General features: G+C 49.2%; 6 protein-coding genes across 6 annotated transcripts; 4 read left to right on the top strand and 2 right to left on the bottom strand.

Annotated features, from left to right (window-relative positions):
• Positions 1–91: 91 nt before the first annotated feature.
• On the top strand, positions 92–1,100 carry F4817DRAFT_215989 (DUF1690-domain-containing protein). The gene is made up of 3 exons (XM_049298752.1): positions 92–262; positions 362–419; positions 533–1,100. The coding sequence occupies exons 1-3, from the start codon at positions 207–209 to the stop codon at positions 923–925; spliced, it is 507 nt and encodes a 168-aa protein (XP_049162740.1). The 5' UTR covers positions 92–206; the 3' UTR covers positions 926–1,100.
• F4817DRAFT_216015 (methyltransferase TYW3-domain-containing protein) lies at positions 1,028–2,723 on the bottom strand. The gene is made up of 3 exons (XM_049298753.1): positions 2,538–2,723; positions 1,845–2,445; positions 1,028–1,689 (listed from the first exon to the last, which is right to left on the bottom strand). Exons 2-3 carry the CDS (start codon positions 2,424–2,426, stop codon positions 1,183–1,185), a joined length of 1,089 nt encoding a protein of 362 aa, XP_049162739.1. The 5' UTR covers positions 2,427–2,445; positions 2,538–2,723; the 3' UTR covers positions 1,028–1,182.
• A 113-nt stretch (positions 2,724–2,836) lies between these two features.
• Positions 2,837–4,287, bottom strand: F4817DRAFT_326458 (anaphase-promoting complex subunit Apc5). Its single transcript, XM_049301891.1, has 4 exons — positions 3,918–4,287; positions 3,668–3,742; positions 3,446–3,538; positions 2,837–3,358 (listed from the first exon to the last, which is right to left on the bottom strand). The coding sequence occupies exons 1-4, from the start codon at positions 3,943–3,945 to the stop codon at positions 3,210–3,212; spliced, it is 345 nt and encodes a 114-aa protein (XP_049162738.1). The 5' UTR covers positions 3,946–4,287; the 3' UTR covers positions 2,837–3,209.
• A 305-nt stretch (positions 4,288–4,592) lies between these two features.
• F4817DRAFT_326456 (DUF1613-domain-containing protein) lies at positions 4,593–6,677 on the top strand. Its single transcript, XM_049301890.1, has one exon. It carries the CDS (start codon positions 5,103–5,105, stop codon positions 6,585–6,587), a length of 1,485 nt encoding a protein of 494 aa, XP_049162737.1. The 5' UTR covers positions 4,593–5,102; the 3' UTR covers positions 6,588–6,677.
• Positions 6,678–6,828: 151 nt separating this feature from the next.
• F4817DRAFT_326455 (Coatomer, gamma subunit) lies at positions 6,829–10,490 on the top strand. The gene is made up of 5 exons (XM_049301889.1): positions 6,829–6,997; positions 7,092–7,402; positions 7,458–8,772; positions 8,827–9,645; positions 9,709–10,490. Exons 1-5 carry the CDS (start codon positions 6,922–6,924, stop codon positions 9,939–9,941), a joined length of 2,754 nt encoding a protein of 917 aa, XP_049162736.1. The 5' UTR covers positions 6,829–6,921; the 3' UTR covers positions 9,942–10,490.
• F4817DRAFT_215914 (Choline/ethanolaminephosphotransferase) lies at positions 10,423–12,460 on the top strand. Its single transcript, XM_049298750.1, has 3 exons — positions 10,423–11,210; positions 11,303–11,445; positions 11,520–12,460. Exons 1-3 carry the CDS (start codon positions 10,903–10,905, stop codon positions 12,311–12,313), a joined length of 1,245 nt encoding a protein of 414 aa, XP_049162735.1. The 5' UTR covers positions 10,423–10,902; the 3' UTR covers positions 12,314–12,460.
• Positions 12,461–12,965: the final 505 nt, after the last annotated feature.

Here is a 12,965-nt window from a genome sequence, read left to right as displayed (position 1 = left end):
CACGTGCTAAATCATCTAAGGTGGCTTCACAGTATTAATTACCGTATACATTCAGCAAATTGCTCAATTCGCACCGTAGACATTTTTTGGCAGCATCATCATCAGAACTCGGGAATTATTTCGTACAAGTAGCAGAAAGGCAGATCTAGAGCAACACCCACCAGCCCAGCCCAGCCCAGCCCAGCCCACTGACGAAGCCGACAACCATGGGTTCGAGCTCGTCTAAGCCGGAGGCGAGCCAATCCTCATATGTCTGGAAGGCGTAAGTTCTAAATCATTAGAAATATTCTCGTCCTAAGTTGTATCATACATCATCGTCCTAGCATCGCCCGACTAACTTGGCACTCTTGGTTACTCTTAGATCCTCGCCTATAGGCATCTCGCACGATGTCGTCGAAACCCTCCAGTCAAGTAGCGAAGTGAGCACCCATATCCTCTTCCACCTCCCCAACAGCTTCCGTTCCCCCCCACCAAGACCCAACATCCTAAACCTACCTATATACTATACTAACCACTCGTCCAACCCCCCCAGACCGACACCACGCGCGCGCAGACCCTCGAGCTAGCCGTCCAAGCGCGCGTAGCCGAGGAACTCAAGAAGCTCGAGGCGCAGGAGACGGCGGCGCTCAAGGCGATGCAGGACAAGATCGCGGAGCTCGCGGACAGCAGCGGGGCCGGCGAGGACGACGACAAGCAGCTCAGCCGGCAGGCCGTGTCGAAAGAAGTCGAGGCGCTGCGCGCGCGCCTAGAAAAGCGCAAGCAGCTGCGCCCGCTGCCGGATACCGTCGAGCAGGCCCGCGGAAACGTCGTGCGCTGCCTGCTCGAGAACGACCGCCGCCCGCTGGACTGCTGGCGCGAAGTCGAGGCTTTTAAGGAGGAGGTCCGGAGGCTGGAGAAGGAGTGGGTGGATAAGGTCGTTTCGTGAATGGAGGGCTCTCTCTCTACGGCTGCTACGAAGTAGAAGAAGAGAAAGAGGAAGAGATGAATAAATAAATCTCCTCTTCGGATGATGTCCATCGCTACCCCCAAACCCCTAATACCTACGATAGATACTCTGTTGTAACAATATTCGACACTTATAGCATAGCATTTTAGGAAGCGCTCAGGGAAAACAGAGCTGTATAGAAAGATGGATGATAATTGGTTTCTCGCACTTCCGTGCTATATGCTGAGTATTATTATTCATGTGAAATCTGTATTTAACGAGACATCTAAAGTCGAATTTTCTACAGCTGCGGCATCACCACCACCACCACCACCATACTTCTGCCTCCGTAACTCCTCTCTCCTCCTCAGACCCTCCGCTCTCTTTCTCTCCCGCCGGACCCGCGCGTCTTCCCACCCGCTCTCGCCCACCGGCCTCCTCGCCTCCGCAAGAGCCGCCCGGAATCTCCCGATCCTCTTCGCGTTCTCGACGAACCGCTCGTTGGCGATGCGGATAAGCGTCCGTAGATACGCCGGCGACACGGTGCGGCGAAGCTTGTCGTTGCTGCTGCGGCCTCCGGACTGGTATCCGATCAGGGACTCGAACGTGAGGCCCATGGACCGGATGGCGACTATGGGGGTTGCGTGCTGTTCTCCGGCAGCGGGGGTTAGACTCACGGCGCCGCTCTCCCGGAACCCGGCTTGTAGAGCACACCGGAGGAGGAGCTGGGCGTGCTCTGGTGAGGCGGTCAAGACGTGGAGAATCTAAAATGGTTAGGTCAGATCAGGTTGTTGTGTTCCACTGCCCCCAGTAATGAATGCATGTCCGCGTATGTGTGTATAGACCGTCATAGCAGCGGTGTACGCAGTGGATCCTTGGGTTGGGAGGGAGATTGGGAATAGGAGGTAGGTACACTTACCATAGGCTCGAACTTGAAGTGGACAAGCCTCGCAGCAGCGACATCCCGAACAGAACCATCCGCTAGCATTTCCCCAGCCTCGTCTCTCTCTTCCTCCTCCTCCTCCTCCTCCTCCTCAGGACATCTCCTCAGCCCCAACATCTCCTCCACATCATCCCCTTCGCCCTGTCCCAACGGAACCGGATCATGCGAGACAAATAACCACGCACCCCCACCGCCCTTCCCACCCACACCCGCAAGTTTCCTAACCTCGGTTTTCCCAGCATCATCATCATTATCATCATCATCATCATCCTCCTCGACCCCATCTCCTTCTCCCCCATCCTCCTCACCAACAGCAACAGCCTTCTTGCTCCCCTCCAGAAACACGCTCACCCTCCCCGCACAACTACTCGTCGTGACGAACCCGTCCAACCCATTAACTTCACCAATCAACTCGCGGATCCCCGCGTCCACGGACCCCTTGGGCGAAGCATCCGTGTACTCGTCATCCGGGCGGGCTAACTGCTCCAGGATCCGGATCTTTCTCCGGGTGAAAGTGGGAGGCGGCGTTGGGAGGGGCAGGTCCCCCTTCATTTTCATTGGTGTTTCCTGCCTTTCTCTTAAACGAGCAAATAGTTAACTTTAAGTTGTTGGAATAGTAGTATTAGTTTACGAGGTTGACTGGCGAAGAATTCGGACACGCTTGAGTACCTTAAGATAAAATTTGAGAAAAATTTGGACTGTTTGATCCGTAAGAATCCACTAAAATTAACAACCTGATAACTATCTTCATAGAAATAAAGTACTCGCGCCTTATAAAAAAAATAGGTTTAAGAAATATGGCAAATCACCCGAGTTCATATTATATAAATTTCTTGACATATTTCTAAATTAAATCGATGGCTGAGCAGTAAATAGGAGATTAGATGAAAGCTAACGAGCTTGGCTGGCAATTTTGCGATTTAGGGATTTAACACAGACATGTCACATCGGGTATTATGAGCAGCATATTCTGGAGATAGTTCTGATTAATAGATAATAGCATTATCGCAGAACCGGGAACGAGAGTGTCCTGCAAGTCCAGGCCATCCGCAATACCACGCCTCCATAAAAGCATCGAATAATATGTTCCTCGGGCTGGCCTCAGCCTAGCCATAGTAATACCAAAAGCCAGAAGCCTCTTTGAAGTCAACAAGGGGTATCATGTCCTAACCATTCCGCAAACGCCTCGACCAACAGTGCAGCCCTCGGCACGATTAGCGGATAGCTATCAAGCCCACCGCATATCGGCCAGGGATTTTGACCTAAATAAGGCTGACCATCTAATTGCGTAACTCGCGATCGATAGTTGGGCGTTGCAGTAGGTTGGTGGACATGACCGACTTAGAAACCGTGGACCTTAATGGTCTTCGGATCAAGCTCTAGACCCTCTTTCTTGTCAACGAGGAACTCCTGTACATCCTTGCGCTGGTCGCCCTGCAACTGGATGACCTCGCCCATCTCAGTATCGTTCACGATGGTGCCATTGCAAGCTAACGCGAAAGCGCAGTCAGTATAATGAACAAACAAACAGACATTAAAGGGGCTACACGAAAAAGCGGGACATCACCACAACATACCGAATTTCTTCTTGATGACCTTCAGGATTTTCTTCTGGTCGAATTTCTTCGGAAGACCTTGCACAGTGGTCAAGGTTTTACGTCCATTCCGCTCTATAAGATATTAGTTAGTATAACACATTTTACATCGCATATTCCAGAGTGGAGACGAGGGATAGAGCAATGCGGCGCGAGTTGACTACCACACGTGAGGTACATCGGAGGTATGGTATGTACACGTACGTTGAATGCGGATATGGATATAGTTCTGGGACTGCTTGGATTCACCTGTATCCTCATCGGCTTCGGCGAAGGGGTCTGTTTGAATATTGGTTAGCCTATGACGCGAAAGGGAGGTGTATCAACCAAATAATCGATAGGTTAAGCAGCAAGGGCGACAAAAACAGCAGTAACATCGATGCTTATGGAGGACATCAATAGATCTCTTCATCGCCCTAGCATCATCCGACGATGAAAGATAGACTGCACGCACCATAGGTCTTGAGGTTTTCGATTGACATAAACTCGAGTTTACGGGGGTGACTTGGGGAAAAGGGTTTGTGGAGATGAACTCGGTGAAGCGACAGACGACTGTATTAGTAGCCTCGCTAAACTGTAGAGATCCTGTGAGGTAGTAATCTGTATGTGGTTTGCGGGGGTCGAGCGACGTAATTCTTGATTACGTTGGTGATATTAAGAGATGGTGTAAATGTTGACGTTGTTGTTTTGTTCTTGGTGGGTGGCTAAGGATCAATTTGTAGAAGAAGAGAGGACGAGAAAGGCCGCAACTAGCAGAGGCAGTGAATGGAGGGGCAATATCGATTTAGCGGGCCACTAGCGAATCGGCAAGGGGTGAGTGGGTCATCCCCTGCACCTGAAAGGCTGGTAGCCACGGCTGGGGGGCGGTCGAACCTCCTGTCCTTGTGTAGGGGTAGAAGATTCGTGCCACTCATGAAAATACAAGGTACATAGCGGCCTTTTCAGACTCAGACAGCCTTGGAACTTGGTACCTATTATGGGGGAACAGGTACCTCCATACCTACATGTACCTATGTAGGTACGGAATACATACATGTACCGTACTTACCTTAGGTACGTACTTCCAACATTTGCGGTCACCGGGAAGTTGCAAATGCCGGAAGAATGCAGCAAGCACATGCCGTACAGCTGCCACACAATCGATACCACCAATGTCGGACATGTGCCACAACTGTAATCCAGACTAAGACACAATTGTCCATTAAGATTTTAGATTTTAGTTTCATTCGAAAATCATGAACATTGGACGATGTGATGGGTGACGGGTGACGGGTGACGGACAACAACTCTACTCAGGTACCTATTCACTATATCCACCATCTGCATCGTCCAAACAATTTTATCCCCAATATTCATACTCATACATATGCGGACCTACACATCCACGAGGATACCTACCCTTCTTAGCAGCTGACCCCCCTGCGCATCTGCATGTGGCCTCCTTTAAAGGGAGGGCATCTACCTAGAATATCAGTGAGCATCGGTCTCATCGTTGGCCAATTCGAGTGGACAGCCTCTACATACTTATGTCATCCTGTATCCCCTCGATCGACCTATCCGTGTCCCGATTCCAAAGACCCTGCAGGTAACATAACACATATTTAAAAAGGCCTCCCATCATATCAATTTCAATTTTGCAATGGGCTTCGAGGCGCAAGAGCTTCCCGATGGTTCTCCGAGTCTAATTAAAGATTCGTCTGGTTCAAGATGGACTCCCTTGTTTCGGAAGAGCTGTGAGTTCGAGTCGCAAATCTTTTTCAAAGTCATGATGAACTTGATCCGCAATCCGAATATCAATTCCAGCTGGCTATTCCGGGCCGATATCTTAGTCGAGAGGGATCTAAGTCAACAAGATGTGACTACTGACTCCGCGGTCACACAGCCGATCATTCTCTACTTCGAAGACATGCACCTTGATAAAGCTCTAGTGCGGAAGCTTATTCCAAGAAATACTCTAAGAGATCAGCCTCTAGATCAAACATGCCTAATTTACCATGGTAGTGGGCCGGGGAATGTAGAAAGGTCTATGGTTATTTACAAACCCCACGTCTCATCTCCTGATGACATGCCATACTACCATCCCAAAGTGCAAGGCATAGCATTTCTCCACGAATGGAGCGCTGATGACGAGGGCTCAGTGTCTATCCATTACCATTTCTTTGACGATGGGGACCGTTTACCAAAGTTGGTGGGTACGGCTCTTAACCTGTTATCAGTGCTCCATAAGCATGGCGAAGGAACTAAAAAGGGGTATACTAAGCGAGTTCATCACGACACCATCATTCCCCAGATTTCTGTTCAGAATACGTATACTAGGCTGAAACAAAACTATGCCCGCCAGCTTATTCAAACCTGGGTCGAGGTTACAGACCCATCCAAGCACGTGTTTGAAGACCTGAGCATTGCGGCATTTCTCATCGAACTGTGGGCTCAGATGTATAAAGATTCTCCGTTCCCTGGATTTGTTGATATAGGATGCGGCAATGGTCTTCTCGTACACATCCTTCGAAAGGAAGGATACTCGGGATGGGGATTTGACGCTCGAAAACGCAAGTCGTGGGAACAGTATTCTGATACGATTAGTGACGAGCCTGAGCATCAAGAGAGTCTCCGGCAGCACGTCCTGCTTCCCTCTGTGATTGACCATGATCTAAGTACGAAGTATGGGAATGGTGAGGTCATCTACAATGTAGATAGTGCTAATCTTATACACGACGGTTTATTTCCTGAAGGAACTTTTATCATATCCAATCATGCGGATGAGTTGACACCATGGACACCGATACTTGCTACTATATCAAACTGTCCGTTTATCATGATACCATGTTGCAGTCATGACCTTACCGGCGCAAGATTTCGGGCTCCCGCGCCGAAAGCGCAAAACAAATCACCGTCGGCATATTCGTCACTGGTTGAATGGATAAAAAATATAGAGAAGGACTGCGGCTGGGAGGTAGAAACTGAGATGCTGAGGATACCAAGCACAAGAAATACTGGCTTGATCGGCAGAAAAAGGAGCTCGTCCTCAGCTATAGACATCCAACAGGTTATAGCTAAATATGGCGGTACAGAAGGATACGCAGATAACGTGATGAAGCTAATAGATAAGCCGAGAGGACACTGACGAGATGTTAAGAATATATGTAAAGAACCAAACTCAATACAGTAAATAAAAATTGAATAGAATTGCGATGCCTCTTTATAAGGTATGAAGGTACGTACCTCCAAGAGTACCCAAGTCAGAGGTCCACTACGTACCTGAGATGTGGCTTGGTTGAGCACGGATCACGTGGCTTGACTGGAGCAGTTGCAACGTCGCTCCTTTCAAAGGCTTTAGGTAAACTACCTAAGGGAACCTTAATGTGCTGGCCCGAATTTATGTGTGAATTAAAGCACTACACCAAAGACCGCGATTATCTTCAACTTTCACCTTTAATACAGCCGTCTCACCACCCACCATGAGCTACGGCAAGAAAGATGAAGATGCCGACCTCGGCCTGGTCAAGGTCGACCGCACCCAAGTTTTCCAAGAAGGTAAGTCTAAAAGGTTCAATTCAACATCTAAGATCCAAAGTCCCCCTAGTTGTTGTCCACTCCGCTATATGGTACACAGCTAAATAGTACCAAGCTCGATTATTCAATAGTTCACCAATTCAACCACGAAGATGTCGCATTCTCCTAACAAAGATTGCCCTCCTCCTATATACCGGCGAGAAGTTCCCGACGAACGAAGCCACCACCCTGTTCTTCGGTATCTCGAAGCTATTCCAGAACAAGGATGCCAGCTTGCGACAAATGGTTCATCTGGTCATCAAGGAGATTGCCAACTCGGCAGAAGATATTATTATGGTTACGAGTACCATAATGAAGGATACGGGTGGTAGTACAGACGCAATCTACAGACCGAATGCTATACGAGCCCTATGTCGCATTATCGACGTGAGCCCAATGCAGAATGCTAGCTTCCTAATTTCCCCTTGCTGATGCCTTGTAGGCGACAACTGTCCAATCGATCGAGCGTGTAATGAAGACTGCGATAGTCGACAAGAACCCTTCAGTATCCTCCGCCGCCCTTGTATCTTCCTACCATCTCCTCCCGATCGCCAAGGATGTCGTTCGACGATGGCAGTCCGAGACTCAGGAGGCTGCTGCCTCGACCAAGTCCTCGGGTGGCTTCTCCCTTGGCTTTTCATCTTCCTCTGCTTCGCTCCCGGTCAACAACTCAACTATGACCCAATACCACGCCATTGGCCTCCTATATCAGATACGGTCTCATGATAGGATGGCTCTGGTTAAGATGGTGCAGCAATTTGGTGCCGCTGGTGCTGTCAAGAGCCCTGCCGCTATAGTGATGCTGGTCAGGTTGGCTGCGCAATTGGCCGAGGAGGATCAATCCCTCAGGAAGCCCATGATGCAGCTACTAGACGGATGGTTAAGACATAAGAGCGAAATGGTCAACTTCGAAGCAGCCAAGGCAATCTGTGATATAAGAGACGTTACGGACGCAGAAGTCACCCAAGCTGTTCATGTGCTGCAGCTATTCCTCTCTTCGCCTCGTGCCGTAACCAAGTTCGCTGCCCTCCGAATTCTGCATAACTTTGCTTCCTTCAAGCCGCAAGCCGTCAACGTTTGCAACCCAGATATCGAGGCACTCATCTCCAACAGCAACCGATCAATTGCTACGTTCGCTATTACTACGCTCCTCAAAACCGGCAATGAAGCAAGTGTAGATAGGTTGATGAAGCAAATCTCTGGATTCATGTCGGAAATTACGGATGAATTCAAGATTACTATCGTCGAGGCCATCCGAACCCTATGCCTCAAGTTCCCGAGCAAACAAGCTGGCATGCTTTCTTTCTTGAGCGGCATCCTGCGCGACGAAGGTGGTTACGAGTTCAAGCGGGCCGTGGTAGAAAGCATGTTCGATCTCATCAAGTTCGTGCCGGATTCCAAGGAAGATGCTCTCGCTCACCTCTGCGAATTTATCGAAGACTGCGAGTTTACGAAATTGGCTGTTCGTATCCTCCACTTACTAGGTTTAGAAGGTCCCAGGACCTCTCAACCTACCAAGTACATCCGGTACATCTACAACCGTGTCGTTCTAGAGAACGCCATTGTGAGAGCAGCAGCCGTAACCGCTCTAGCCAAGTTCGGTGTGGGTCAGAAGGACCCCGAAGTCAAGCGTAGCGTCGACGTTCTGTTGACTAGGTGCTTGGACGACGTGGATGATGAAGTCCGTGACCGTGCTGCTCTCAACCTGAGATTAATGCACGAGGAGGACGGTTTGGGTGAACGCTTCATCAAGAACGGTAAGTACATTACTATATCTAACAAACGATATGAAAGACTAACGAGGAGCACAGAGAATATGTTCTCACTACCTTACTTCGAACACCAGCTTGTCATGTACGTAACATCTGACGATAAGTCCGCCTTTGAAACTCCGTTCGATATCAGCCAGATCCCGGTCGTCACCCGGGAACAAGCAGATGCCGAGGACCGCACGAAGAAGCTTACGGCCACTACGCCATCTCTAAAGCCGCCAAAGACAGGACCCACAAAGGCGGTGCCAACTGGCGCGGAGGCGCAAGCTTCGGCGGCCGCTGCAGCGCAGAAGTACGCTCAAGAACTTCTGTCTATCCCAGAGATGAAGGAGTTTGGCAGTGTCCTCAAGTCGTCTCCTGTTGTTGAGTTGACCGAGGCCGAGACTGAGTACGTTGTATCAGTCGTCAAGCACATCTTCAAGGAGCACATTGTGCTCCAGTATGAGGTTAAGAACACCCTTCCAGCTACTGTCCTCGAAAACGTGTCGGTGGTAGCAACACCATCTGACGAAGAAGAACTCGAAGAAGTATTCATTATCCAGGCTGAGAAACTCCCCACGGATGAGCCCGGAAAGATCTACGTGGCATTCAAGAAAGCGAACGGCGAAGGATCACTGCCAACTGCTACCTTCTCCAACATACTCAAGTTCACGAGCAAAGAAATCGATCCTACTACCAACGAGCCTGAAGAGACTGGCTACGACGATGAGTACGAGGTATCAGACTTCGATCTTGCCGGTAGCGATTACGTGATACCCACGTTCGCAGGCAACTTCAATCACGTATGGGAACAGGTGGGCGCGGCTGGCGAGGAGGCTGAAGAGACGCTGCAGCTGTCTGGCGTGAATAGCATCGCAGGTAAGTGCTTATATTCTTATATCATTACTCTCTTAAGACGCTATGACTAACGTTAAATACCAGATGCTACGGAGCAACTTGCCAAGACGCTCTCCCTACAACCACTAGAAGGTACAGATGTGCCGGTGAACCAGACCACACATCAGCTCAAGCTCCTGGGCAGGACAGTCAACGGCGGAAGGGTAGTGGCAAACGTCAGGATGGCGTACTCGTCAAAATCAGGAGTAACAACCAAGATTATAGTACGCAGCGAGGAGGAGAATGTTGCTGCTATGGTGGTGGCATCCGTCGCGTAATAATGATGGTTTCTGGAAAGGCGTTTCTGCAAAAAATGACGAGCGATGTCCTTTCGGTTTTGAGGGTACCTTATGCATATTACTAGAGAATGGAGAAAGGAGAAAGGGGTGAGCAGCAGGACTTGTGCGATCCTAGGCGAAATAAGGACCGAGTCATCCGTGTTTATAGGAAGTGTCGAGATGAATTTACGGTAACCTCTCGAGTGGCAGAACGAACCCAAGAGGTTGAAGCCGAATAGGTATGACGAATTGATCAGTATAATAAGCTCTAATAACTTGTGTTACTTTTACTCTGGCTAATTCGCATAGCCAAGCAACTTATAGATACATATAAGTTAGATGGATTCCACATGGGTAGATCACTTATACGTACATATATTAGGTACCTCCTATATGCAAGTACCTGTTTAGGTACTTGAACATATGTACATACATGTACATGCAATTTACACGTTGCACATGGGACGCGACCCCCCGTCAGTTCCTCCGTCAGTTCGCGTTAATTGAATTTGCTTGGAGCTACTGCCCTGTAAATGTAGGTGCCTCCTATGTAAATTTCTAGCTTGGAAAATGGGTCGTCGATATTGGATGCACACAATGACGTTTTCTCCATATTTTTTTCCCTTGCCCTAGCTATAGCCAACTCACCTTTTTCTTTTTTTACTTTTTACCTTTTCTTTTCTTTACTGCTACATACATACATACTACATAATACTAATTCCCAGAGACTATCTATATTATGTACACTGCTAGACGATTAGTTGCTCTTTGATCGTCTTTAAATAAAGGAAGGGGACGTCTGTCCCGTCTGCGTCGAAGCGTTTTGATGATACCTTTGTATCTATCCGGCATCCGAAGTGGCAGCAGCTAGCCCACCAATACAGAGAAGAGAATTGTTAAGATCGATTTAGGTTTTAGGTTTCTTCAACTATAACGAAGAGCAGCATCATCGTCGGTCAAGATGGTGTACGTGCGCCAGGAATTCCTGCCGAATCTAAAGGCGTATAAGTACTCGAGCGTCGACCACTCGTTGACGTCCAAGTACATCTTAAAGCCGTTCTACAACAATGTCGTCATCAAGTGCTTCCCCATGTCCATGGCCCCGAACCTCATCACCTTGACGGGTTTCATGTTCATCGTCGCCAACTTCTTTACTTTGCTATGGTATAACCCGACTCTCGACCAGGACTGTCCGTCTTGGGTTTATTACTCGTGGGCTGTTGGCCTGTTCCTATATCAGACTTTCGATGCGGTAGATGGGGCGCAAGCGTATGTCTTACAGGCAGACTAGAGCTGCCACCCCCACTATGGATAGACAGAGGCAGAGGCAGAGGCAGAGGTAGCTAATTCGCATCTTTCAGACGACGAACGAGACAAAGCGGTCCCCTCGGCGAGCTATTCGACCACGGCGTCGACGCCCTGAATACTTGCCTCGAATGCATTATCTTCGCCGCCTCGCAGAACATGGGGCAGAGCTGGTACACGGTCGCCGCGCTCTTTGCCTGTACGTAGAATCACAAAGCAATTCTTTGTTCTCTGCATTACACGATAGTAGCAGCTAATAAGTATCCCCAACAGCCCTCCAGACCTTCTACGTCCAGACCTGGGAGGAATACCACACCGGTACTCTCACGCTGGGCATCGTCAACGGCCCCGTCGAAGGCATCCTGATCATCGTGTTCGTGTATGCGCTGACAGGGTACATGGGCGGCGCCTCGTTTTGGCAGCAGTCCATGCTCGAAACCCTGCATATCCCAAAGTCCCTCGGCATCCCCGAGTACCTGTATAACCTGTCCTTCACGCAGTGGTACATGGCGCAAGGCACCGTCGTCATGGTCTTCAACACGATTGAGAGCGCACGCAACGTCATCCGCGCCCGTCGTGCCCGCGGCGACCGCAGTCGCTGGGCTTTGCTTGGCTTACTGCCCTTCGGCAGTATCTGGGTCCTCGTCGTTGGGTACTTGTACTTGCAACCCTTAATCCGCACCCAGCATCTGGTCCCCTTCGCCTTATTCGTCGGCTTCGTGAACGCGTATAGCGTCGGCCAGGTCATCACCGCACACCTTGTTAAGCTCCCGTTCCCCTACTGGAACGTGCTAGCATTACCCCTAGCCTACGGCATCATCGACTCCCTCGGCCCCATCCTCCGGTCGCGCTTCGGCTGGGCCTGGGGCTGGCCCAGCGCTCTCGGAGACGACGTGTACCAGGTCGCTTTTATGTTCTCCATGTTGGGCGCTGCGGTTGGTGTGTACGGGTCTTTTGTTGTCGATGTGATTGTTACGATTTGCGATTACTTGGATATCTGGTGCCTTACGATTAAGCACCCGTATGTGGAGGTTGAGGAGCATACTAATGGGAAGAAGGTAAACTAGGGGGCAAGTGAGTGGAAGTAAGCATATATTATTTTGGGAGACAGCGTGAGATGCCCTAACAGCGAAGCACGTCTTTCTGGGATTAAGAGACAGGCAGATGTTCTATTTATTCTGCTGGGTGGGATGTCCCCAGTAGGGCGTTGGCAATATCTTGGTTTTGCTTGGCTGGGGGATAATGAAGATTTAATGAGCTGGGTGGAAGGACGGCCTATCAGGGGAATATATGTTCGAGATAATGATGAATGATGACCAAGTGCTGGGCGTCTACACTCCGCTCTGTTATATTATGCTATGCTATGTTATCTTCTTGTAATGAGCGCTTATGTATTTGCAAGGTTTGATATACCCATATGAAGGATAGAAATGAGGAGAGCTGTGGTAGTAGGAGCGAAGAAGAATATGGTTTATTAATTCGGTTCTAGTTCTTGGTGCATGACGTGTCTCTTATTGTTAATTTAAAGGAGTCGATGTGTACGTGGTAAGTGTTTGGTTTAAAAGGTAGGGCTATCAAGTTATCCATGTTGCTGGTAGTTATTCCACGATGTTGTATAAAGATAGTATATAGGTATCTATCAAGCTCAAAAATCTCTTAGTTCCTGCCCAGGGATTCTCATATATCAGGTAGGTACCTATCAACCCGAGTATCTCTAGC

The sequence above is a fragment of the Daldinia loculata genome, assembly GCF_022478755.1.
Source record: "Daldinia loculata strain CBS 113971 unplaced genomic scaffold F4817scaffold_5, whole genome shotgun sequence".
NCBI lineage: Eukaryota > Fungi > Ascomycota > Sordariomycetes > Xylariales > Hypoxylaceae > Daldinia > Daldinia loculata.
Note: the sequence above shows the minus strand (reverse complement) of the source record. Positions and strands in the feature narration are given on the sequence as shown.